Source organism: Taudactylus pleione, unplaced genomic scaffold (assembly GCF_031769625.1).
Source record: "Taudactylus pleione unplaced genomic scaffold, aTauple2 ptg000080l, whole genome shotgun sequence".
Taxonomy (NCBI): domain Eukaryota; kingdom Metazoa; phylum Chordata; class Amphibia; order Anura; family Myobatrachidae; genus Taudactylus; species Taudactylus pleione.
In genome coordinates, this window is record NW_028284482.1 from 1,369,090 (window position 1) to 1,394,830 (window position 25,741).

General features: G+C 46.2%; 1 protein-coding gene across 4 annotated transcripts in view; it reads right to left on the reverse strand.

Annotated features, from left to right (window-relative positions):
• Window positions 1–25,741, reverse strand: part of EP300 (EP300 lysine acetyltransferase) — a 147,925-nt gene that overhangs the window by 89,185 nt on the left and 32,999 nt on the right. For all 4 annotated transcript variants that reach the window (XM_088468008.1, XM_088468006.1, XM_088468007.1 and 1 more), the window contains exons 5-10: window positions 21,402–21,515; window positions 21,073–21,321; window positions 19,605–19,698; window positions 19,061–19,198; window positions 17,667–17,784; window positions 4,020–4,170 (exon numbers count right to left, since the gene is read on the reverse strand). In XM_088468008.1, coding sequence (XP_088324134.1) covers window positions 4,020–4,170; window positions 17,667–17,784; window positions 19,061–19,198; window positions 19,605–19,698; window positions 21,073–21,321; window positions 21,402–21,515 — 864 coding nt within the window. The remainder of the gene's footprint in view (window positions 1–4,019; window positions 4,171–17,666; window positions 17,785–19,060; window positions 19,199–19,604; window positions 19,699–21,072; window positions 21,322–21,401; window positions 21,516–25,741) is intronic.

The window sequence follows — 25,741 nt, forward strand, 5'->3', positions numbered from 1 at the left end:
AGATTATCTTGCAACCAGCCAATTAGTTAATGTATTGGATCAAATGACAGTTGGACATTTGCTGATTTTGCTCCCAAATGCCGAAAAACCAATGAATGAGGTCATTCAGACAAGTTATTTGTTAAATCAGTTTGATTTAATAAATATGTCTGAGTGACCATTTTCCAGCTTATTGTCATTTGCTCCCAAATATCAGATTTTCATTCCAACCAGCCAACTAGTTGGCTGGTTGGAAAGCTAATCTATGTGTAGCCAACTTTAGTGCTTAGCACTACTGCATCACAGAACTGATGTCCTGGATTCAATTCTCACCAAGGCCCTGTATAGAATTTGTATGTTCTCCCTATATTTGCTTGGTTTTTCTCAGTGTTCTGGTTTCCTCCCACAATCCAAAAACATACTGGTAGGTTAGATGGATTCTGAAATAACAATTTTATCCCTAGTGTATGTATGTTCATGTGGTAAGAAATATAGACCGTCAGTTCCACAGATGCAGGGACTGATGTGACTGACCAAATAATCTCGGTAAAGCTCTGCGGAAAATACATCAGCCATAACATTAAAACGACTGACAGGTGACGTGAATATCATTGATTACCTCGTTACAATGAAAACTGTCTAGAGGTGGGATCTATTAGGCTGCAAATGAACAGTAAGTTCTTGAAGTTCATGTGCTGGAAAAAATGGGAAAACTTAAGGATCTGAGTGACAAGGGCCAAAATTGTGATGGCTAGACTAAATTGGGCGAGAGAGTCTCCAAAACGGCTGGTCTTGTTCCCGGTATCCATTGGTTAGTACCTACCAAGTGTATTCCAAGGACAGACATTATTATTATTATCATCGTTTATTTATATGGCGCCACAAGTGTTCCGCAGCGCCTTACAAAGTACATAAACAAATAGGTTAATTTACAGTGACTTACAGAACAGAACAGTACAATACAATACAGGACAAGGATAAGGTACATTGCTACATTCGCGACAAGCAACCAAGTGTTACGTGCCCTGGTAGAGAGTAAGAAGTAGATGAAGGTAGAGTAAGGAGAAGCACAAGAGGGTAGAGGGCCCTGCTCATAGGAGCTTACATTCTAAAGGAGACATGAGGCTCACTGATGAGCGTAGCTAGCCTGTCTGGTTCGATCACAGCAGAAAACGTTGATGCTTGCTATGCTAGAAAGGTGAAAACAGTGCATCGCAGCATGCCACACTGCAAAAATAGTTCAGGGAAGGCTTTAGGAACATGACAGAGTTCAAAGTATTGACTTGGCCTCCAAACTCCCCAGATCTCAATCCGAACGACCAACTGTGGGATGTGCTGGAAAAACAAGTCCGTTAGATGGGGGCCCCACCCCACAACTTAGATGGAATAAAAGGACCTACTAATGTCTTGACGGGTCAGGCAGGAGGGGTTGTACCAAGGTGGGCATTTGCGGTGTATTGTGGCACATAAGGTGTTTATATCGACAAGGATTCCTTTGGATTATTTCCAATATTCAATCATTGGCTGCTACTTAGAGGGACCTCAATTAAGTACTTTTTATCTAGAGACAATTTAGATCTATCAATATATTTTTGCTATTTTTCAAATTTGCTATAACAGAAGTTACATCTACCTCAAGTTGCATAAGGATCTCTAATAGAGACATTCCAGAACTGTTACAATTGATAATTTTCTCAATTGTTTCAAAAGAAGCTACATTTACTTCAAGGCTGTAACATGTGGTTCCTTTCTTGCCATTTAGGATATCTTATAGCCTTAGGCTATCTACCTCACTACCAGGAGTGGGTAGCAAATTTCTATTGATTATTGTCATATCAACTACAGGTTGAGTCTCCCATATCCAAATATTCCGAAATACGGAATATTCCGAAATACGTAATTATTTTGGCATGACTGAGATAATGAAACCTTTGATCGGTGATGGTTCAATATACATAAACTTTGTACTTTGTTTAAGGCACAAATTAAATATATTGTATAAAATTACCTTCAGGCTGTGTGTATAAGGTGTATGAAACAAATGAATTTCATTTCTGTACACAAACTTTGCTTGAGCCACAAAATGATTGAAAATATTGTATTACCTGCAGGCTGTGTGTATAAGGTGTATATAAAACAGTGTGCAAGCAAGGGTCTATAAATAAATATAGAGGGCGCTGACAAGAGGTGTTTCTCCTAGCAGCTGCAGCACGGAGACAGTAGATATGGAATAACAGAAAGTAAACAGCGCTGAATGACAATAGAAAAAATGACACTGACTAAAAATTGCTTAAAACACAGATAAATGAATAACCAATAAAAATCAGCAATGATGTTAGACCCTGGAGCACTATTATAAATATAGTCCTGAAACAACTATTGGTGAAAGGCAGTAAGTCCTGAAGCACTGTTTGATAAAGGCAGTCCAACTTGGCAGCAAGGTGAAAAAGCTGCCTAGAGCAGTGAAACGTGTAGGTGATTATCAGCTGACCCTGGACACTTGGATTTGGTATCAAATACCATCCGGAATATTGGCAGCATTGGCACTATCTATTTTGTGGCTGAAACCTTTGATTTGGGACTATACCATCAACATAACCCACTTCAAACAATCTGGTCCAGTCATCTGCGTTGGACAACCTCAGTGTGGGACCATCGCTAATTCAGGACATTGTGGACCTTATCATCTAGTGGGTAACTATACAGCACTGGTGACATGATATGCAATTATTCCAAAATACGGAATATTCCATTATCCAAAATACCTCTGGTCCCAAGCATTTTGGATATGGGAGACTCAACCTGTATATATATTTATTAAGTATATTTATTATGTTCATATGATTATCTTTTTTTTTTTGTTTTATTGACCATTCTTCCAAGCTCTGATTTTATATATAGTTATTATTTATTACATTTATAATTTACCTTATGTATTAATACATTTATATTTTATCATATGCTATATGTCCAGTGACTCTGCGCTTCCATTATTGTTTTTTGTTCTGTACTATTTGTATAAGGTCCAGCTCCTCATTGGGAGCTGCGGGACTCTAGACATATATAAACAACATTTACAGATATTAATAAACATCTACTCTGATTAGCGCCCTGTGGTCTTTTTTTCTGTTTTCTATTATGCGTCTGCATTTTTAAAATACTCTCATTTTAGCGTAAATGTGACATATTGAAAAGGGTCACCCGTTTCCCGGCAGCAAAAGAAAACAAACCTCTTTTAAAAGCACCTCAGGGAGCGCAAATCACATCACGCAACTCAAACATTTAGAGACCCAAATTTATATTCTAAGCACATGCTCCAGGATTGAATACAAAAATGGTTATATCCTACAATAGGCCATGGAGGCTTCCAAATAAGGAAGGCGCTCTATACAAAAATGCACTGGAAGGCTCCTGAAGCCACCATTTAGACCTAGTTTATAATAAGGCTTATTTACACCATAAACATTAAAGGGTTTAGCACCTTCACTAAAATTAATAATGCCCTTTCCTTCTGAATGATAGTACTGTGAATGAGCTCTTCTCCCTCAAAACCCCAACATTTGCACTAATGCAGCAGTGTCAAAGAAATCACATACTGCTAGGCCTTTGCTGAACATTCGGCATGGTTTAGTTCCCTCTGTAGAAGTAGACATAGGAGTAAATGTAATAGCCTGCGTACTGCAGACACAGGCAAGTTCCGATTGAGACTGCCCGATGTTTTAAAGTTGCAGTCATTTAAAAGGCAAAATTAAGTTTATGTTGCCTTTTAAATTACTGCTACTTTAAAACATCGGGCAGTCGCGCACGGAACTCGCAGATGCCTGCAGACTGCAGGCTATTACATTTACCCCATAGTGTGTCTCCTGCTACAATGAGTGCCTAACCACACCAAATGTGTGCTACCCAAGAACCAAGGTAATGCTGTATAAAACATATGGTGGCAATCTAAGTGGAGGGACTGTGATTGAGAAAGGAAAAGCATTAGAGTTAATAGATAAAGCAACAGTCGTATTGAGGAAGGGACACAATGAAAAACATACTTGTAGACATGACTTGTTGCGTTGGGGCCATACCCGGGACCTGGTGCATTGATGCAGGTGGCATGACTGGATGCTTCCTATTGCGACGTTTTTCCTCCAATTCTTTCTGTATCTTATAAATTTTCTCAGCCAGCAAATGATAATATTCAGCCTAGAAATATGAAAGGTTATTTTATTAATAGAGAAAGCAGATTTTAGAGTAAGAGGTATTGAAACTTTGTATTGTGCTACAAATCTAATTTTAAATATGTAACCTAATCCATATTAGCTGGTTAAGATTCACGATTGAGAGATACACTCAAATTATGTAGATTAAAACAAAGGTGTTTTTTGGTTACTTACCCCTGAATCCTTTTCTCATTCATCAAGGCTGGGTGACAGTGGACAATGGGGTTGTAGATGGGACTGTAAGGAGCTGTCACTTAACTGAATCTGTAACTTTAACCCAAGCTCCTCCCCTCTGCAACCCCATGACTGCAGTACAACTTCAAAAGTGCCTTGTAAGCAAAAGCAGTAACTCCGTGAAACATTTATAACAATAAAAAAAAAAAAAATATGACGGAATCGCAGGGACCAACGTGGTCAAAGCAACAACGCAACATGACTGAGCGTGAGGGAGGGAACGCAGTGTCCCCCAGCCTGATTCAGAAAAAAGGATTCACCGGTAAGTAACCAAAAATCCCCTTTTTTCTCATTCATCAAGGCTGGGGGACACTGGACCATGGGACATTCAAAAGCCACCCCCAGAGGAGGGAACGCTCAGGCTGCCTGACCGGAGAACTGTACTCCCAAAGTGGGCGTCGCCAGAGGTAAAAACATGAAACCTGTAAAATCGTGCGACCGTGTGGACATAGAACCAGGTAGCTGCGTGGCAGACCTGTTCAGTTTAGGCCCCATGACGCAATGCCCAGGAAGTTGCCACCGCTCGAGTAGAATGAGCCGACACACTCTGGCAGGTGCCAGTCATCCCGCAGCCGAATAGGCTCGAGAGATGACTGAGCGGATCCAACGTGCAATGGTCTGCTTCGTAGCCGGCCAGCCACATTCTGGGCGTCGCAGAGAACCAGTACGGAATCCGTCCGACAGAGGGCAGAAGTTCTGTCCAAGTAGATCCGCAGGGCCCGGACGACTTCCAACAGAGCCAGATTGTCCCGATCAGTCTCCGGTGGCGCAAACACAATTTCCTGGTTCAAGTGGAAAGGCCAAACCAATTTCGGTTGTAATGAAGGAGGAACTGTGCGGAGAACAGCCCGATCATCGTGTAATATGAGGAACGGCAGTCTGCAAGACAAGGCCCCCAGCTTCAAGACCTGCCGAGCTGAGGCAATGGCCATAAGGAAAACCAATTTCCATGTGACAAATTTAAGGTTCATGGAATCCAAAGGATCAAAGAGAGCCTGCTTAAGAGCGGAGAGGACCAAGGTAAGATCCCACGGAAGCAACCCCTTGCAAAAAAATCCGAACATATGGCAGAAGGGCCAGACGCCGCAGAAAATACATAGAGAGGAAATCTGTACCTTCATGGAGCATAGCCACAAACCGGCTCCTAAACCTCCCTGAAGGAAAGCTAAAAGCCGCGGAAGGTGAGACCGAGAAGTGTGAGCCTTGCGTCGTTCACACCACAAGATGTAGATCTTCCAGACCCTGTGATAATTGCGCAACAAAACCTGTTTCTGAGCCGTCAACATAGTACGGACAACCGAAGGAGAAAACCCTTTAGCCTTCAAATCTCGGTCTCACAAGCCAATCGAGAAAGGTCCTCGTGCCAAAACGGACCCTGCAGGAGCAGACCTGGTTGCTGTGGCCAGCTTGAGAACGGCGACGTACTACGACCTGCGTGGCCAGTTCGGGCCAAGAGGATCAACGGTACCCGCTGCTCCCTGATTCGCCGGAGTACGCGAGGTAACATGGGAATCTGGGAAAAAGATATATGCAAGACGAAAGCGCCACGGGACGGTCATGGTATTAACTGCGAAGGCCAGTGGTTCCATGGACCTTGCACAAAATCGAAGGACCTTGCAGTTGTGCTGAGACTCCATCAGGTCCACCTCCGGAAGACCCCACTTCCGTACAAACTGTTGGAAGACATCCGAATGGAGCGATCAGTCCCCAAGCAGGAAGGTGGTTCTGCTGTGGAAGTCCACCTCCCAATTTTCCACACCCGGAATGACCACCGCCTAAAGTGCAAGAACAAAGGCCTCCACCCACGTTAGAATGCGGGCTGCCTCTGCTATTGCTGTCGCGCTGTTGGTGCTGCACTGATGGTTCACATACGTCACAGCCGTGGTGTTGTCCGACTGGATCCACACCGGCCGGCCACGATGGACTGGGCTCCAAACAAACAGATGGCATGAAGCTCCAGCACATTGGTTGTCATCGTAGACTGTCCTACCGATCAAAGACCCGGAAGTCGAAGGATCGGTGTGTCAGTGCCCCAACCGAGGAGACTTGCGTCTGTGGTCACAATGACCCAGTTTTGAGTGGCCAAGGAGCAAACTCTGAGCATGCAATGGAAAACCAGCCACCACCAAAGGGATTGCCGAGCGCTATACGACAGAACCAGAAGCTGAGAAGTCCTCTGTGCGACCCGATCAATTGCGCAGAAATTCCCACTGGAAGTCCCGCGAGTGAAAGTGGGCGTACTGGATAGTCTCGAAGGTGGAGACCATTGTATCGAGCAACCTCATGCACAGCCAGTGGACGGGCGAGGCACTGACAGTACAGTCATGACCAAAACCTGGAGGGCCCGGGCTTAGGACTTGGGCAGGAAGACTCTCTGGAGGGAGGCATCGAAGATCACTCCCAGGTATTTCAGGAGCTGGCAAGGCATCAGGTGAGACATTTCGAAGTTCAGGATCCAACAATGATCCTGTAAGCACCTGATGGACCTGCAACTGGGAAGCCGAATCCGGTTTTACTAGCAGATCAACCAGATAGACAGTTATCCCATCCTTGTGCAGCGGACTTGCCATCGTGAAGGTACGCGGGGCTGTAGCCAAACCGAATGGCAGGGAATGAAACTGGAAAGGTTCCAGGCCGACTGCAAACCAGAGGAGAGAGTGGTGATCTCCCCCAAATAGGAACGTGGAGGTATGCGTCCCAGATGTCGAGCGAGGCCAAAAATTTGTCTGCAGATTCCATGCGGAACCAGTCCACCCACCAGTCTGGTGTTCAAAGCCCGTAAATTAAAGATCGAGAGTTAGGAGCTTCCAAACAATGAACAGGTTGAAATAGAAACCTTACTGACTGCGGGATCAGAACAATAACTCCTTCCAAAAGCAGAGAACCGATAGCCTGGTCCAAGGTCACCCTCTTCTCTGTGTCCCGGGGAAGAGCAGTTGTGAAATCAACGTTGCAGCGGCATACCCCCGAGACCGATGACATAGCCTCAGGAGACGATACCCCTCACCCAGGCATCTGACGTTGACGCCACCCAACGGTCCTTGAATTGGAGGAGGCGACCACCTACCCCGTACCAGACTTGGTGGGCAGAGACCCTATCAGGTGCTAGGCATCTCAGGAGCCTCGGCTCCCAAGCACCTGTAGGCACCAGAAAACCTGCCCCGAGGAGACGAAACCCTGCTGGAGAAAAACCGGCCCGGGCAGGCCGACCTCTAGTCAATGCTCTCCCACGACAGGAGAAGCTAAAAGCACGAAAACCGTGGTCCTCGCTGTTTATGCACCACCACAGGCAGGAAACTGCTTTTCCCTCCGGTGGCTTGGGCACTGGTGGAATCCAAATCAGAGTCATACAGAACCCCCCCGCCAAAGAGGAGAGATTCTAAGGAATGCTTTGATTCAGAGCCAGCATCCCAGGTGCCTAGCCAGAGCAACCGCCGACACGGCCATTGCAAAAACCTGAGCGCTGTCCTGCACACATTCAGCAGCCCCACGAAGCTCTTCTGACAAATCCAGTAAAGCATCTCTGGACAAGTCACCTTGAAGACCCGCAATCATTTTGACGACCCATGTCTCCTTAGCCCGAGCGCCCCATGCTGAGGCCAGTAAAGGGCGAACAACGACTTCAGAGCCAATAAAAATGGACCAAAAGGCAACCGTTTAACTATCCCCTGGAAGGAGGAAGAAGCTTATGCGGCTCGTGCAGCTTAGGATCCTCAAAGATCTGTTCTGTATAAGAAGAAACCTTCTTGAATCACGCCGCTGTGCGCTCCATGGGACGCAGTCAAGTTGGATCGGGCCCCGGGTGGTGGACCACACCGGCCGCCGCCTGCATGATAGAGACAGGAATGACAACCACTCGAGCCTGTGCCTCCCACTGAAGCACCATGAGCTTCACCAATTGGTAGAGCGACCAACTCATAGCTTTAGCACACGCCGGCACATCCGCGGACGCAGCATTACCCGACGCCTGCGCGCATCTAAGCCCCGCCTGACAGTCTGCACACAGCGCCCTGGAGTCCACCTGTCCATATGGCAATTTCACGTGACACTGGGCACACTTAAAAATACCGCCATAGCAGTCCTTGACGGACTTTGATTTGTCTGTCATATTTGCCAAGTGCTTCCGCTAAACCGCAGACATAGTTAGACAGTAAAACAAGAGATATGGTAAGAACTTACCTTTGTTATCTCTGTTTCTACGAAGTCCATAGGGTCCACAGGGTTGACCTTGGGGTATAGGTTGGGAACCAAATCCGGGCACCACGCAGTTAAAGCTTTTAGCTCCCAGGATGCACTGGGTCCACTCTCCCTATAACCCCACCCCCAAGCCAGAGGCACCTCAGTTTGTAAGTAGCCAAAGGCCGGAGGAGGAGAGAAAGAGAGAGAGAAAACTGGAACACTCAATAACCATACTCACCGAAATGGGAGACGGAAAACCGGTGACCAGCCACACAGCCCATATGAAGCCAGGTGCGTCAGGGCGGGCGCCCTGTGGACCCTATGGACTTCGTAGAAACAGAGATAACAAAGGTAAGTTCTTACCATATCTCTTGTTTTCTACTTCAGGGTCCATAGGGGGTCCACAGGGTTGACCTTGGGGATGTCCCAAAGCAGTTCAACCAAGGGTGGGGACGCTTCCGGTGCTGAGAGGAGAATCCGTCGCCAAAAAGGAAGCATCCTGAGAGGCAAAGGAAACCAATGCCTAGAACCTTAAAAAGGTGTAGACAGAAGACCACGTGGTCACCTAGTAAGGCAAAACAGCCGAGGCGCCACAGCGAGCCGCACACGAGGGTCACATGGCCCGAGAAAAAACAAGCATCAACAACAGGAAGGCCTACCCATGGGTAGGCCCCTGAGGAAGACCTACGAGGCCATCCAAGCCAACATTTGGTTATAGGCCGGCCATCCTTTCCTTTGAAAACCAGAAATCTCAGACCACCAATAAGGAGTCCGATTTCCGTAAGGAACCTGAACGGATCACATAAATCCAAAGAGGCCAGACCACAGTCAATGAGGCCACACCAGCCGAGAGGACTGGGGACAGAATGGCCGTACCATAAGTTCCAGAATATGGAACCTGAAAACCACTAAGAAGAAACACAGGGCGAGAGCAACTCCCACCCTGACATGATGCCCTCCAGAAGAGGGAGCCACATGAGAACGCTCCCAATTCAGACACTCTCCTGGTTGATATAAACACCCTGAGAGAAAGAGAGAGCCTAAGCAATAGACCATGTAATTACTATCACAACCAGCGGTTCCATTGACTGTCCCCGCAGGTAACGAAGAACCACTACTTACTCCCAAGGAGTCCCTAGGGAGGACAAATGGAGGCATAATCAAGAAAACACTCCAAAGGATGAACTGGATACCAGAGTGGAGCAATTCCATATCTTAACCATACTGACAGTGTAGAGATCCGCACTGTCAGGAAGACCAGGCCAAGTGTGAAACCCAAGCCAGCCGGAAGGAATGCCAGAATATCTGGAAATCCTGGACACCGGAGGATTGTATCGACAGGTACAATACCATAAGATTTATGGCTGCCACAGTTTGTGGTAGGTCCCAGCAAAAGCTGATCCATGTGCTCTAATCATTCCAACGATGACAAAGCCAGGGAAGCCGTAAGACCACTGTAAGGACACAGTCAAAGACAAACGACCCAGGTCCAAGGCAAAACCAAGGACCCTGAGACAACAGGTCCGGGCAGTGAAGCATCAGGGATGGAGTATCGATGTAGAGACTCCGAAGATCCAAGTACCCCTGACATCTGGGGCAATCAGGAGCCACCAGCAGGAAAGCATCTCCGTCTCGATTGAAAACACTTCCAAAGACCTCGAGGAAGAAGGGAGACCGGAGAACACAGGTACACAAAGTGGAAGGACCACTTCACCGACAAAGAGTCGCTGAAGTTTGCTTCAGAATCCCCAGAGCTGGACTGTAACACCATAGTGTGATAAAGTCAGAAGGCCATGAGGGTCACCTCAGGGGGGCCCCCCCTGCTCACCAGGAGATGAAACCTCTCTTGGGGAAGAGACTAGTCCCCGGGATGCACGTCGTGACGGCTGAGGACTCCCGCTTCCCAATGGAGAGCTCCTGAAATGAACGCTGCCGAGATGGTCGGGAGGAGACCCTCGGACTATGTCCGAATATGTGACATACCTGTCATTGCCACCCAACGAACAGTGTTGCTAAAAAGGAAGCCACTGTCCTGACCCTGTCGGACTGAACCTTTTCAGGTTCACCGGGAAACAAGAGTTATGCCAGAGTAAGTTAATTGACAGGGTGGAATCGACAGACGTCCAACTGCACTGAAAAGGATTCGATCCAGACACTGTCCATAGCAAAGAAAACCCTGGACGAGATGGCCATAACCACCCGGACAGGGACCGACTTGCCTCCGGAGAGAGCATCATCGTTTGAACAGTTATCAGACAGAAAAAACTCATTCCATCTGGAGATGAGCCAATTATGGAAAGGCCTGGAATGGAACTGAGCCCATTCCACCATGCATCCCAGAGTGTAAAGACATCTGTCGACTGCGCAGATAAACATGTACTCCTAATGGAAGAGAGGAGATTCCGTCTTACGCCAGAAGAATTCTCAGATTCTGAGAATCCAGCAGGGATCCTAGATGAAGAATACCCAGAGAGGGATGCAGGGAGGACTTTTTCCCCGTTGATTAAACGTCTGCACCCCGAAGAAGCCACAGTCATCCTGACCTGGCCGTAAAGTACCCCGGTGATCCCGCTAAGAGCAGGAGGCCGTCCAGGTACAGGAGCATTGGGATATACTGAACAGAAGAACTGTCAGAAAATCCAAAACGCTGGTAAACCCCTGTGGGGCTGAGGACAGTCCCAACAGGCAGAGCCCGAAAAATTGTAAGTGTTGCTGTGATACAGCAAACCTCAGCCCATGCTGAGGAAAGGTCTCTGTAAGTACCCGTAGGCACGCGTCCTGTATATCCAGTGATACCATAAAGTCCCCAGGTTCCAAACATCGTATGATGGAGCATAGGGATTTCCTCCTGAGCCCAGGTAGCTTTAGGAACTGGTTCAGGGAATTGAGACAGAGAATAGGCCAAAGAGGACCATTCAGCCACCGCACCAGAAAGAAAACAGAACAACCAGTCCCTCACTGAGATAGTGGGGATGGCCTAATTAGCTCCGCTTACCGCAACAACTGCATAGCTTTCTGGATCTGTAAGGCCCTTGTAAAGAGGGCGTACCCTCCTACCCACGTAGCCGCGGCAACTTGACACTAATACCGGGCGAACTGAGAAAATCGGTATCTCCCAGTTGTAGGCCTGTCCCGTCAGACTGAAGAGATATCCGTAGGTTCAGAAGCAGGATCGGCTGGCAGTCCAGGCCTGCTCGGTACTGGATATGTCGGCCCTTGTAGATGCCGACAGTCTACGAAGAAACAGACCTTTAGGCTGACCCAGAGGACAAAAAAGACTTAACAGACTTAGTCTGAGGCCTTGTAGTGGGCATAGCTGAAAGCGGTAAACTTGTCGTTAGTAATACTGCCAATGTTACTACAATCTTGTCAAGGTCAGGACCAAACAATATCAACCCTAAAGATGGTATCTGCACCTCTGCATTCCCAGAGCGCAGCCATAGGGTATTACGGAGGATACAGTCGCAGCCGGAACTCTGAAAGTTAGGAGACTGGTATCCAATATAGGCATTTCCACCTATGACAACAGCATATATTACGTGAGCGACCAAATACATTTGAACCCCCGACGTGTTGGAGGGGAAAAAACGTTACAAATGCATCAACCCAATATGCAATAGTATTAACCAACCATGCTATAGCCATGGTAGGATGGGTAACAACTCCTGAAAGCAAGTATACTGATTTCAGGCAGAGTTACCACCTACGGATCCGAAGAATCCGACCACGCAGGAATGGGAGGCGTAGTAACGTCTGTAATCAGACGAGTAACACGCCCATCCCCCCCAGGAGGGGCTCGTGATGACCCTCAGGGAATTTGGGACAGGAGGCCAAACACTGTTGTAACACCTCCTATCTGGCAACATCCAGAGTCCCGCTATGCGATCCACCCGCTAGTCAGCAACAGGTAACCCGAAGGCACGCAATACTGAGGGTGTATGATACAGGTGCAGGTCAACATTCACTCTAACCAGAATGGACCTGCTACCAGCCCTAAAGCAGGGATAATAATACCTGAAATAGGCTTCCCCCCGTGTAAGAGGGAAAGAGCCCCGAACAGTACCCAGTTCACGGCAGAGCCAACTGGGAAGTAACCACAGGGCGTCAACCACGCCAATTAGCGTTTCGTAGAAAACGACATCCACCCATTCCAAGGGGAATGACAGACTATTGTGGCACCAGGGGGAATTCATATACTGCGAAAAACCCCTGCAGGGAGCGGTAGTCTGTGTCACAGGGGAAGAGTGCAAGAAGCTGCGAGATACCCTGAGATGAAAAGGGCAGTATGGTGAAGTAACCCCAAGTGAGGTACAACAATGGGGCCCGCCCGGCGATCCGCAATTGAGAGGATCCCGAGAAAACAAACCGCCCAAGGGGGTCGTGAAAGAGGCCGGCACCAGATGACGCCACATACAGAACCCTTTATGAGTCAAATCCTCCGCACTAACACCTGCAGCACATGACTTGCAGGATAGTAAAAATGGGTGCAGTATAACGCTCTATCTCCTGGTCAGACATATCTGACCAATCTTGGCGGAAATATTAAGCAGCACTATACTGGTCCTGACTGATGCCAAAAATTAGCTGCAGGGACCCATTTTCAGCGTATGCAACACACAGTTCCATCTAAAATATGGCAACGTGCAGCACGCAACAGTATGTGACAAACCACACAAATATTAACAAGTATATAAATGTGAGGTCTCAGAACCACCCTAAGTACAGCTGTATTAGGGCAGATAAAGAAAAGGGATAGATATACACTGACAGGTGAGAGAATAAAGTACAGTCAGCACTAGCATAAGTCACATACAATGCAGATATATACATATATACATAAACATGTCATATAATATACTGCACTATTACACTGCATTCAACTTACCCAGATTCAGTGTCTGGGAAGGCTACAGCGCTGTGTACACTGACCTGATGGTGAGGTACGCAGGGGGACTGGACTCACTGCCATCCTGAGAGATTTCTGCTGCACCACAGAGATAAAATGGCCGCTGGAGACCTCAGAGGAAGCGTGGCCCGCGGAGGAAGCAGCTCAGCGACGCCAGACTATGGATTCTGAAAGGCGCGCTGAGCTGAGGGGAGGAGCCGCTGTAACAGGGAAGGCTGTCTCCCCTGGCCGGCTATTAACCCCCGGGACGCCGGCTCCCTGCACCGATCGTTAAGTCCCTGGTGGTCTAGTGGACACACGGGGTATGGGGGGCCCGCCGCCACTGCCGGCGCCTCCGGTCTGTCCCCTGAGACCGGAGGCACAGGACTGCATTTGAAATGCGCGGATCACCGCAAGCGGTGATCCGCGACCTTACCTGCTCCCCGTGGATCCGGCAGCAGTCCTGGGCGCCCGCAGAGTCCGGCTAGTACAGACTCTGGGGTCCCGCTGAGATCCCCAGATCTGTACTGGCGTCTCAGCGCCAGCGGGGTGACGGAGCGGCAGCTTAGACGTCCTATGGACAGTCCGACGCTGCCGCTCTGAAGAGTCCAAAGTCCATGAAAAAAACTTTGTCCCTAAAAAAATAAAATAAGCTTAGGGGCTGCTAATCAGCTCCCCCTGCGCTAACGGTGACCCGACTCCGGCCGGGCACCAACTTAAACTGAGGTGCCTCTGGCTTGGGGGTGGGGTTATAGGGAGAGTGGATCCAGTGCATCCTGGGAGCTAAAAGCTTTAACTGCGTGGTGCCCGGATTTGGTTCCCAACCTATACCCCAAGGTCAACCCTGTGGACCCCCTATGGACCCTGAAGTAGAAAACACAAATATATACAATTTTGGTACCGATAAATCCCTTTCTCCGAATAAACAGGGGACACTGGAGAATAGACCAGTGTTGGCTAACCTTGACACTCCAGCTGTTGTAGAACTATATATCCCAGCATGCCCTGCCACAGTTTTAGCATGCCCTAATAGCAAAACTGTAGCAGTGCATGCTGGGTTATGTAGTTCCATAACAGCTGGAGTGTCAAGGTTAGCCAACACTGGTATAGACGGTGGTCGAGTAAAGCCTGCCACTTCTCCCTCTATGCTTCATTAGCCCCAGTTAGGAAACGGAGCCCAAGAGAAGACTGAGGACAAACCTGAAGAAGAGGAGAAACTCCACAGAAAATAACCAAACCAACATAAGGAGCCCAGAGGGTTGTGGATTGACAGATCTACAGTAAAAAGGTAGACAATGTCTAGATAGACACCAGAAGTTAGATGGGCCAAAAGGTCGACACATGATTATTTTTTTTCTAACCCTAATCTTCACCCTAACCCGCCCCTTGGTGCCAAACCGTAACCATCGTGGTAGGTCCTTGACCCTAACCATACCTTCTAGTGCCTAACTTTAACTCTCCGGTAAATGCCTAACCGTTAGTGTATGTGCCTAACCCTAAAAAAAATAAAAAATAAAACTGTCGACCATTTGTACCTGTCGACCATCTTACATGCCAATCTTTAGTGTGTTGACCTTTTGTCCTTGTCAACCTATTGCCTATCTATCATCTGGTGTCTATCAAGACATTGTCCACCTTTTACGAACAATCGCAAAATGAATGGAAGACAACTACAAAATAAGAAAGGAGGTGAGCAGCGCTGGTCGGGCGTCCAGTGTCCCCTCTGGAATAGGAGAAAGGGATTTATCGGCAAGTACCAAAATCCTATTTCATCCTTCATCCACTAGGGGACACTGGAGTATAGACAATGGGGACGCCTAAAAGCCGACCACCTGGGTAGAACCAAATGTCAAGACCAAGTGTCGGATAGCAAAGGAAGGATCAGAACTCCTTACATGACAAATTCAGAGAATCCCACAAATACAGAGTGAGCAGAATGGAACTAGGGGAAAGGCAACACCAGTCAACAAGCTGGCATGAACTGGACAGAGAATCTTAAAATTCAACTAGAAAGAACAGTCCTGACCCTAGGCAACAGATAACCCCAATAAGAAAACTAGTAGAAGGTAAGTAGAACCAGAACAGAACTGGAGATAACCTAACCAGATCCAAAGACCGTGAAGATGCCACCGCGGCTGACAACAGAAACCCAAGTCCAAAGACAGGGAATATTGCACCACAGCTGACAATAGAAGGCAAGCAACAGCCGGATAGCACATAGTTATAAAGCTCATAACTGTTCCACCGCACGAATATGAAGGAGAAAAAAAAAAATACTTCACGTCACTGATAACTGCAAAACTGCCAGACAGGCAATAAAATACAGCCTTCCTTGGAGGCTAAACCCAGCAGAGAGGAGCTTGTGTCTGCTTGTCCCTGTCCTCCCGCAGAGGCAGAAGCTATGGCTGCTTCAGAGCAGAGTAGCTTCCTACGCAGTGAATTGTCCATCTGCGTTGATAGGCTCAACCCCTCCGCTATGCGGGAAAAACACTTGGTCACTTGGTATGCCCTGTAGACAGGCATCCTGTGTCCAGCGCTTTCCCAGTAGGAGCCGCCCCTAGAAAGCACGGCAAGATGGTGCCACCATCCAGGACAGCACTGACCCCCTGCGCCCTCTACCAGGGTGCGGGCCCGCATCGTCCCCGAGCAGCCTCTGATCAGACCGGAGTGCTATGGGGGGTGCCACCAGTTAGCGCAACGCCTCCCCTGCTCCCGGCAAAATACGGCTCCCGCTGCACTAGAACTGTGAAGCAGCGCACAGTAACCTTACTAAAAAAAAAAAGAGAAAAAAATTACAAAGAAAAATAAAACAAGCCCAAGCTAGAAAAGGGCTGCAGAGCAACCCTCCTAAAACGTGCCTAACTCTGCAGGCAACAAAGGGGCCTATCCACTAGGCAACCTGAAAGACTGAATTGACTAGCGTTCAGACCTTCAGGTCGTCGAAGTGCGGTGCCCGCACTGAATGGCATTCAGTGCAGGAGTCCGACCTCCTACGAGCGTCGCCAGGCTCACAGGCATCTTCAGTAAAAAGTCGGGGGTCGGCATGGATCCAGCATGCATGCGCATCACTGGTACTTGCCGGCTATCCATTACACAACTTTGTGAACAATGTGACCAAAACCTCCTGGTTTTGGTCGCATTGTTCTACAAGTCGTGTAATGGATAGGCCCCTTTAAACTACACTGCAGTCATGGTGTTGCAGAGGGGAGGAGCTTGGGTTAAAGTTACAGATTTAGGGCCTGATTCAGAGCCGAACGCACTGACCAGAGCGCTCGCTCTGAATCAGTGCCCTCCTCCATGAAAATGGAGCGGCCTCCTGGCTGCTCGCACAGCATATGCGAGCGTCCATGATGATGGTCGCGATGGTCTTGACCATCGGGCTTGCGACGGAGACCCTGCGGTAGGGTCTCGCTGCCGCAAGCCCTGGAGTGATTTTGGCTCTATCAAAGCCAAAATCACTCCCACTGACATCACTAATGATGTCAGTGGGGCCGGCTTCAGTCGTGCGCATGCGCAGTGGGGGAACATCGACCCACTTGCGAGCGTCCTGCGCTCGCGAGCGGGTCTGAATGACCCCCTTAGTTAAGTGCAAGCTCCTTACAGTCTCATCTACAACCCCATTGTCCACCGTCATCCAGCCTTGATGAATGAGAAAAAAAAAATCATGGAACGGCGCTGTATAAAAACCACATAAGCGGTGGCTAAAGCAACAATCTTGTGTCAGAAAGACATTTTAACGGCTTTCCCACCATTTTCTAATACCCCCTTCACATCGCAAAGCAGGGTCACACCTGGGATTTTGTACACAGGTCCATCCCAGCTGAGACCCCTTTCTGACTGGCAGCCGACCCGGCTTATTGCCGGATCAATGATGTCACCAAAGGCACGTGCCGAGCCATCACATGTAGATGAGATCATCTCCAAGCGCCGGCTCTTCCTATGCTGTGAACGGGCCCCAAGTTGCATGAACCCATGTTACCCATTCACACTGCACAGCGAGCAGGGTTGAACCAGTGTTCCACCGTTCTCATTACCAAGGTTGAAATGCCAGGTCGCTGTAGTATCCCCCTTTATGTATATTGGTCAGAAAATCTCAGTGTTTGACAAAAGATATGGCCTTAAGCAACAAATTAGAAAAGTATTCTTGTACACTCTCACTGCACAAAACTCTTAATGCTTACCCTACTATTAGCAGATTCATACATGTCCCCTTCGACTTTGCGAGCATAGGCGACAAGATTCTCCATCCGCCTGTCCTTCAATGCGGCGGGGTCAGGAGTTGGGAATATGGCTTGAACACTAAAATTGGAATTCAAAAGTCATTTTGTTTTAAACACTCAAAATATATAGCTCTCATTGATCTGAACCTCCGAAGAGCACCTGTTTACTAATGTTATGCAGTCTAAGAATTTCAATAAAAACAATTGAGACTGGGTGACACATTCACCTGAATTTAGATGCAACACCATATAACTGAAATTTACAGAATTCAGCTTTTATGGGTAATAATACTACTCATCTAAAATAACATATTAAAGCTCTCCACCATACTGATCTGCAACTCAATATAGTAAATTCACAGGGCAATGACCACAATGGATTGATTTAACTGTATTACAAACTCATATCTAAAAGCATCCAACTACTTGTAATGGGGGACAATGGAGCACTCTGGGGTATAGGAGGTGGATCGAGGGGCCTTCAGCACTTTTCAAAGAAAAAAAAACAACAAAAAAAATCCAGGAAAATTTCTCTCGAGGCCAACTACTACTGTGGGGACTGCCAGTGTCTGAGGGAAGGATTTTAGGTCAGCTGACCACCTTGTGAAAGGGTGTGTGCCAAGGCATAGATAGTACCTACCCCTAGGTCATGTCAATTATACATGCTGTCAAAACTAGTATGGCCTGAAGAGCACGGAACACCAGTAAAAGTAAAAGCTCTCGGTCTTTCCCAAAATGAGAACTCCTTCAAGAACCCAAAAACACACTGCTCCGACAGGCACTGAAATCAATAGAGGTGCTATTGGCCAACGGGGGAACAGAGGGGGAGGGGCCTGAGGTTTTTTATTTTTTATTTTAAAGACCCACAGACTACTCGATCCACCTCATACACCCAAGATTACTAGTGTGTCCTCAAAAGAGTAAAAAAAGAAAATTGTTTAAAAAAAAAGCATTAAAAAATTGACACTTGTCAGACCCCATATCACTAGATTTCTATAGCAGCACTGGCAATAAAATATACAACCTATAGCTCTTTCCTCAGTTTCTAAGACATCACTATGCCGTAGACATATGAAGAGGTGAGCGGATGAAGGTGTTCTGTAACAATTTTCTGAAAATGTTTAAATGGGTGAAAGTGTTGTGACCTTTGGATCATAGTAACAATGTTACTTTAAATGTTGGTAGTCGGATATATTTCTTGGATAAAAGAGCCGTGTCCAACTGTAAATATGTTTCTTCTAAAGCGTAACACCTTCATCCACTTGCCTCATATCTATATTATAACAACCAGGCTTAGCGCACTAAACATCTATCAATTCATACCAAGGTTTAAAATGAAGTCAAGTATCGCTTACAGTTTGTGAACTAGATGGTTCCTTAAGTCCTGGGTTATATCTTCATGCCAGGGTTTTCGGATTCCAGTGCTGGATGGTGGAGTTGCTGTTGGCATTGATGCCAAGTTGGAAACACCACCACCGTCACCCATCATTGCACTAAGGGGAAAAAAATGAATAAAAATATATAGATTACTTTGAAATCAAAATTGGTCGTACCTTGACTGAAAAATAATTACTGTAGGCATTCAAATAAAAAAAATTAAAAAGTGACTTCCACAAAGTACAGCAGCCTGCTCCACAAACAGCAATTACAGTTTCACCAATTTTGACGTCAAAATATGAACTTAACCAAAATTCCACTGTGGCTTGGTCACGCAGAAATACAATATTAAAATAAGTATTGTTTAATATAACTGAAGAATCAAGAACCTATAAAACATTTATGTCTAAGCTATACATTTGTTTAAGAAGATTATAAACTTTCAGATCAAAGACACTTGATTTATAAGGAAGCCTTTTTCTAAACTGTCAAGGACTGAAATAAAACAGAAGGTAAACCTACTTCTGAGAGTTCATGCCTGGATGCAGCATTGAATCAGGAAGCAAACTAGAGTTTTGGACACCAACACCACCATTCACTCCTACCGAGCTTGCATCTGCACAAAGAAAAATCACGACAAAGTATATCATATTCACATTTCTAAAACCTGGTACTCGAAAACAAAAAAAGATCTTATTTTTTAAGCAGCATTTCAAAAATGTGCTCAATACTGATTAAAAAAAAAAAATAACTAAGAATGTTATTTAGGTGGCGAAACAGGTTTGATAAAAAAAAAAAAAAAAAATACTGCTGCAAGAGCTATTTACGTATTTACATTTTACTTATTTTTCTGTTTCTTTTAATCATCCATTATTGGTGTCAAAATTTTAATGCATCTTATTTTACACATTTCATTTAGTACTGTTCTCTGCATTCTTTTATTTGATAATGCACCCCTCAACTACATTACACACATTTTCTTACAGAGTTCCCCTTCTATTTTCTACCACTACACACATCCTACTCCAACAAAGATTATATCGCATTACACGACTATTTCATATTGACAATTTCCATTCACAAATAGTTCACCTTCATCAAAAGTCCACACTACTACATAGATACCCTTTTCCAATCTCTTCTCTATAAAAACAATAGCTGCAAATAGATCACACACATTTTCCCTAGTCTCTTTCATGGCCTATTGTGTGAGTTTCTCTGGAGGTAATTGAATTCAGCACGAGCTGATTAGCTCCGGGAAGTTGGTCCCGGATCTAGCATGCTCTTTAGTCTGACTATTACAAGTAAAGTCGGAGAATGCAGGTTCTCGCAACTTATCCTGGGTGTTTAGCAGCGAGTACCGGCATTCTCTGACTAAAGTGCCGGCCAGTGAGGCTATTGGCACCGCGCTAAGCCAGAAAATAGCAACGCAGCCTCACACCCTCAGGAGAGTGCAGGAAGAAATCATTTAGTTAAAAGTTGAATTGAATAGCTCCGGGACCAATTCAACTCGCAATGAATTGATTCGCCCCCTATATGGACTATTGTATGTTCCTCTATATGGTTATGAGCAATCTCGCTTATTACCTCAGCACAAACACCTCTGTAAATAGCCACCCTAGACATCAAGACCAAGATTATTCAAAGCAATAAAACTCCACCCGGTGCTCTACAGCAACATTTCTTTTAGTATTAATGGTTGGTGATACAGCGTTTTGTTTTAGTACACATCACACATCCACAAAGGGAGAAGGCCAATCTATACAGAATATTTCAAACCTATTGATAGCTATACAGGATGTTCGAGGAGGATTTGATCTGATGTCCTATGCAGACAAAGCAGAATGTAGTAAGCATTCACCAAGACATAGCTTTCAAACAAACCCTATATTGCTACAAAATGTTATTTGATACATTTTGAATGTCCACCTAATATAAACCTACATTTGGTGCATTCTGAAACAATAAAATAATAAAAAAAAGTCCTTACTCATTGAGTTCATTGAGCGCATCCCCTGAGGAGACTGCCCTGATTGTTGACCCTTTACTTGTGCCTGGGGTTGGGTCTGCAGTTGGTTGCCCTGATATGGTAATCCAAGGGCTGCATATGCCCTCTCTATAGAGCTAGGATCAATCTGGTTGGTAGAATTTAAAGACGGAGCGGGCTGTTGGCCCACATTACCAACCGTTCCCACTGTGCCAGTACCTCCTATATTCATTGGTGGACTACCAAGCAAAGCTGTTGAAAAACAAATGGTTGTTAGAAGACTGGAGAACACATGGCAGAAGTTTGACAAAGTTAGATTGCCTTGTACATACATTGCTGGTTGCGTTTGTCCCCTGCATTCTTTAGAGGCAGACAGACTGGACAGTCATGCCGTGTACAGTTTTTCCAGTGAGAAATGATCTGTCGTGACGAGGCGCAGTGTGCAACTGAACACCAGAAAATACAGGTAACACACAAGAGGAGAAAAAAGGAAAACACTGAATTAAACGTGAACCTTTGTAAACAAAGCACAGGCAAAACCTATACAATATGCAGATTTATATTCAGAACATGGCCACATGTTTATTTTTAAGATAGACACAAAACTGTAGTATTATTTAACATAACCAACCAATAAGTATATAACCGAATACAATTAATCAATTTCTAAGTCAAAAAGGTACAAACTAGTGTGTAGTCAAGGGAACTATGCAAGAAGAAGAAGAAAAAAAAAAAAAGTATTTTGAGATTTTGAGGGGGGGGTTATATTTTATTATGAAGGTCCATACAAAAAAAATAATCCAACTTGTACGGCATACTATAAATTGTGGCAAAGGAATCAACTCTTAACGTCAACAATTTGGTGTTGAAAGAGAACACTAGGTTACTTCATAAAAATAAGTAACAGGCCAGCATATCATGTAACCAGTTAGTGAAGTAATTAGTTTCTTTGACTAAATGGGAGTTCAATTCTGCACAAAGTACACAATTGCCATTCTGGAAAAGCACATTGTGTCCATTGGGCATAACTTCCTTCGCACTAAAATAAAAGGTGCAAGGGAAAGCATAACATAAGATGCCTGTGTTATAGTAAATGGCCGATATGCGTGTAGCCAGGCATCGCAGCTGTCCAAGATAGTAAGAAAGTTTGGAAGGCAAGCTACTGCTACCACAGTAAAGCCATGCCCACTCACCCGAGTGAACGTCCTGGTGGCTTAGGAAATTACATTCCCAATTCTGGACCCCTGGAAAGAAGACCACCAACAGAGCCAGAAGATGGAGGTCTGCCCTTCTGAGAATACGACTCACATCCCTAATAGCACCGAAACTACGAGCACCGCCGTGAAGGTTGATGTAAGCAACGGCTGTTGCATTGTCAGACTGCACCTGGACCAGATGATGCTGTAGGACTGGTTGCGCTAGACACAGAGCCTGAAACACCGCTCGGAGCTCCAGAATGTTGAACAGAAGGCAGCTCTCCTGAACCGTCCACCGCCCCTGAAGGGGCTGCTGGCAAGTTACTGCCCCTCACCCCTGTAGAATGGCGTTGGTGGTGAGCAGAACACAAGTCTGAATCCAAAAGGGGGGCGGCCCCTGTTCAAGTGGGACCCCTGGAGCCACCACAAGAGAGCCGGACCTCCCAAAAGAGGATCATGTCTGCGTCTTGATCTGGAGATAAAATCCGTTCCATCAGGTCAGAACTTCCCTCTGAAGCTGCCTTGAGTGAAACTGGGTATACTCCTCCACTATGTCGAAGGTGGAGACAAGTGAGCCCAGGATCCACATGCTGAAGTAAATGGACACTCGGCGGTGATGCAAGAACCTGAATTAAGAAGAAGTCCGCCGCAGAAAGGAGAAACGCCTTCTTGGATTCAGCCATCGAGGTAATTAGCTTGTTCAATTTAGGGCCAAAAAAGGTGCCCCCAGCACAATGAAGAGCCTCCCAGGTCTTCTGAGAATCTGAGCCAGGACGCCAGGAACAAAGCCAGAGGGCTGCCATAGCCGCGATGGAGGAAGCAGTCACCTATGAGTTAGGATACTAGTGTCAAGGGCCACCTCACCCAGATAAGAGGCAGCCTACCTAATATTCGCCACTAGGGACAATAACTGGTTCCTTGGGAGTACCAGAGGAGAGGCAGTGTTCTAGGGCATCCATCCAACGGTCACTCAAGCGGAAGCCATAGCCGGACATGCGAAAGCACCAGATGGGAGTAAAAAAACCTTAGGGAAGGTTTCCAACTTCCTAGCCGTCGGATCCTTAAGGGAAGCCGAATTCGCAATAGAAAGGGTAAAGTTCTAAACTAGGTGGGCAATATGTGCGTCAACCGGGGGAGCAGACTGCCATTTGTTTCGCTGCTCAGCAGGGAGCGATAGGAAGCCACCATACGCTTGGAGACCTGAAAGTGTCAGGAATGGCCCAAGCCTCCGCTAAGATGTCCTCAAGCTGTTCTGACTTAGCTGGGAATTCCACCGAAATTCACTTCTGCTGCTTGAAAACCCTGGACTTAGGGGGCCAGTTCCTTGTTCTCGGTTTGCAGGACTAAGTTAAACTACTTAACCAAGGCTACAACAAATACTTGAGATGAGGATTACTCCAGGACAGCGGAGGTCTCCACATCTGAAATAACACACCCGATCTCCTCAAAGTCTGAAGAAACCACAGAGTAGGAGGTATAAGCAGACTGGGAAATAGTGCTTTTCCGCCTGGATTGTCCCGGTTTGTTCTTATCCAGCAGCTGCAAGGAGAAGGGTGAAACCAAACCCTGAACGGACAGGAAGAGGGAACTAATCCATAGTGGGTCCAAATCGGCTGGCTGGGTGGGCCCTCGTAGGAGGGAGGGGAGTAGCGTGAGTTGTTAAATGGTTAACAAGATGTAACCTTACATGCAACAGAGAGGCCGTCCAAGCCGGCTCCTGGTTGGATGCTGTGAATTAGACCTCTTGCTGCGCATCTGTGTAGTACCAGATACAGAGACCAGTCTGGACTGGATCCTAATGGGAGAGACCAACAGACATGTGCGTAACACAGGAGCTCCTACCTCCTGGCCACCCCCACAGGTGCCTTGCTCTTGGAGGACATGGTAGAATTCAAGGCAATCCTCACACACGAAGCTGTAGCAACAGATGTGAGCAATTAGTGGAAAGTACAATGAATGTAAAGCCACACCAATTGATAAGTGGGGCATAGTAAATCCCTCACCCTGTTAATACAGGGGATAACTGTCAAAGGTACACAGAGACTGTATAGCGGTAAACAGGACAGAGACTGACAGAAAGAGAAAAGAATATACTTTTTAATTAAGACAGGCACTGGCGGGAACTCAATGAGAGACCCACCAGGGGCCGGGGAAGAGCCCACCACCCCCTTCTGAAATGGAGCCCCAGGGCAATGGCCCTTACTAGAATGTAAAGCCCCATTGCCTGTGCCCTGGTGGTATAGCAGGGGTGTGGACGACCCGGCCACCTGCAGTCAGAGACCCGCCGGTGGTCTACAGTGCTGACTGGTGAATCCGCGCCTTAACCCCCGGTGTGCGGCTGCGGCCCTCTGTGCTGTGGGAGGTCCCAGGCGAGGAAGCCGACCCTGTCGCCAGCGCCGCAGCCACTGGCGCCGGGAATTGGTGGAGTGGCAGCACTGAGCATTCTATAGGACGCCCAGCGCTGCTCATTCGAAAATTAGAAAAAGTTTTCAATAAAAAGTAAAAATTGAGGCTGCATAAGCAGCCCTCTGTAACAGTGTGCCCGGCTTCTGCCGCCACCAAATACAAACAGGCCTGCCTGGGGCTGGGGCATAAGGGAGATTGAGGCTGGGTTGCCTGGAAGTCAAAGTAAACGTTTGGTGCCTAGTCCTTCTGCACAGCCTATACCTCAGCGTTGTCCCTGTGTCCCCCCCCTATGGAAAGGAAGAAGAAAAGCTAAAGGTGCTAATGTGGTGACTATATGGTATAATAGTAGTTAAAATATAAGTTTAATTGGCTTGTTAATTAAAAATCTTGAGTAACTCCTCCATATAACAAAATATTAAAACAAATAGAGCATGAAAATTAAGAAAATGTGAGATTAAGATGGTCAGAGATCTAGATAAAATAGTAATCAAAAATCTCTCCCAGGTGAGTAGAGATTATAAAGGCCAAATTTATGTAAACAGCACATAAGTACCAAACAATGAAGGTCAACAAATAGGTTCTCAGCAAAATATTAAATAGAGTTGTACAAAAATAATCTTATTGTACTCTCTACAGGTCCTTTAAAGCCACACTATAGTGGATTAAAAGACAGTTACTATATGGTTTATAATCCCAACAGGGATTACGCCAGAATGAGTGCATAGGTTTAGATATATATATATATATATATATATATATATATATATATATATATATATATATATATATATATATACACACACACACACACATACATACACATATACACACACACACATATATATATATACATACACACATATATATACATATATACACACACACTTTTATATATTTTAGGGATGTGCAGGCTCGGATAGGTTCGAGTTTGCACGTTGAGTTCGGATTTTTCCCTCCAAAAAAACGGAACTCAGAAAGAGGCAAAACGCCATCTTGCATGGACGAACATCATCATTCCTGGACAAAAGTCAAGGAATGATGATGTTTGTCCATGAAAGATGACGTTTTGC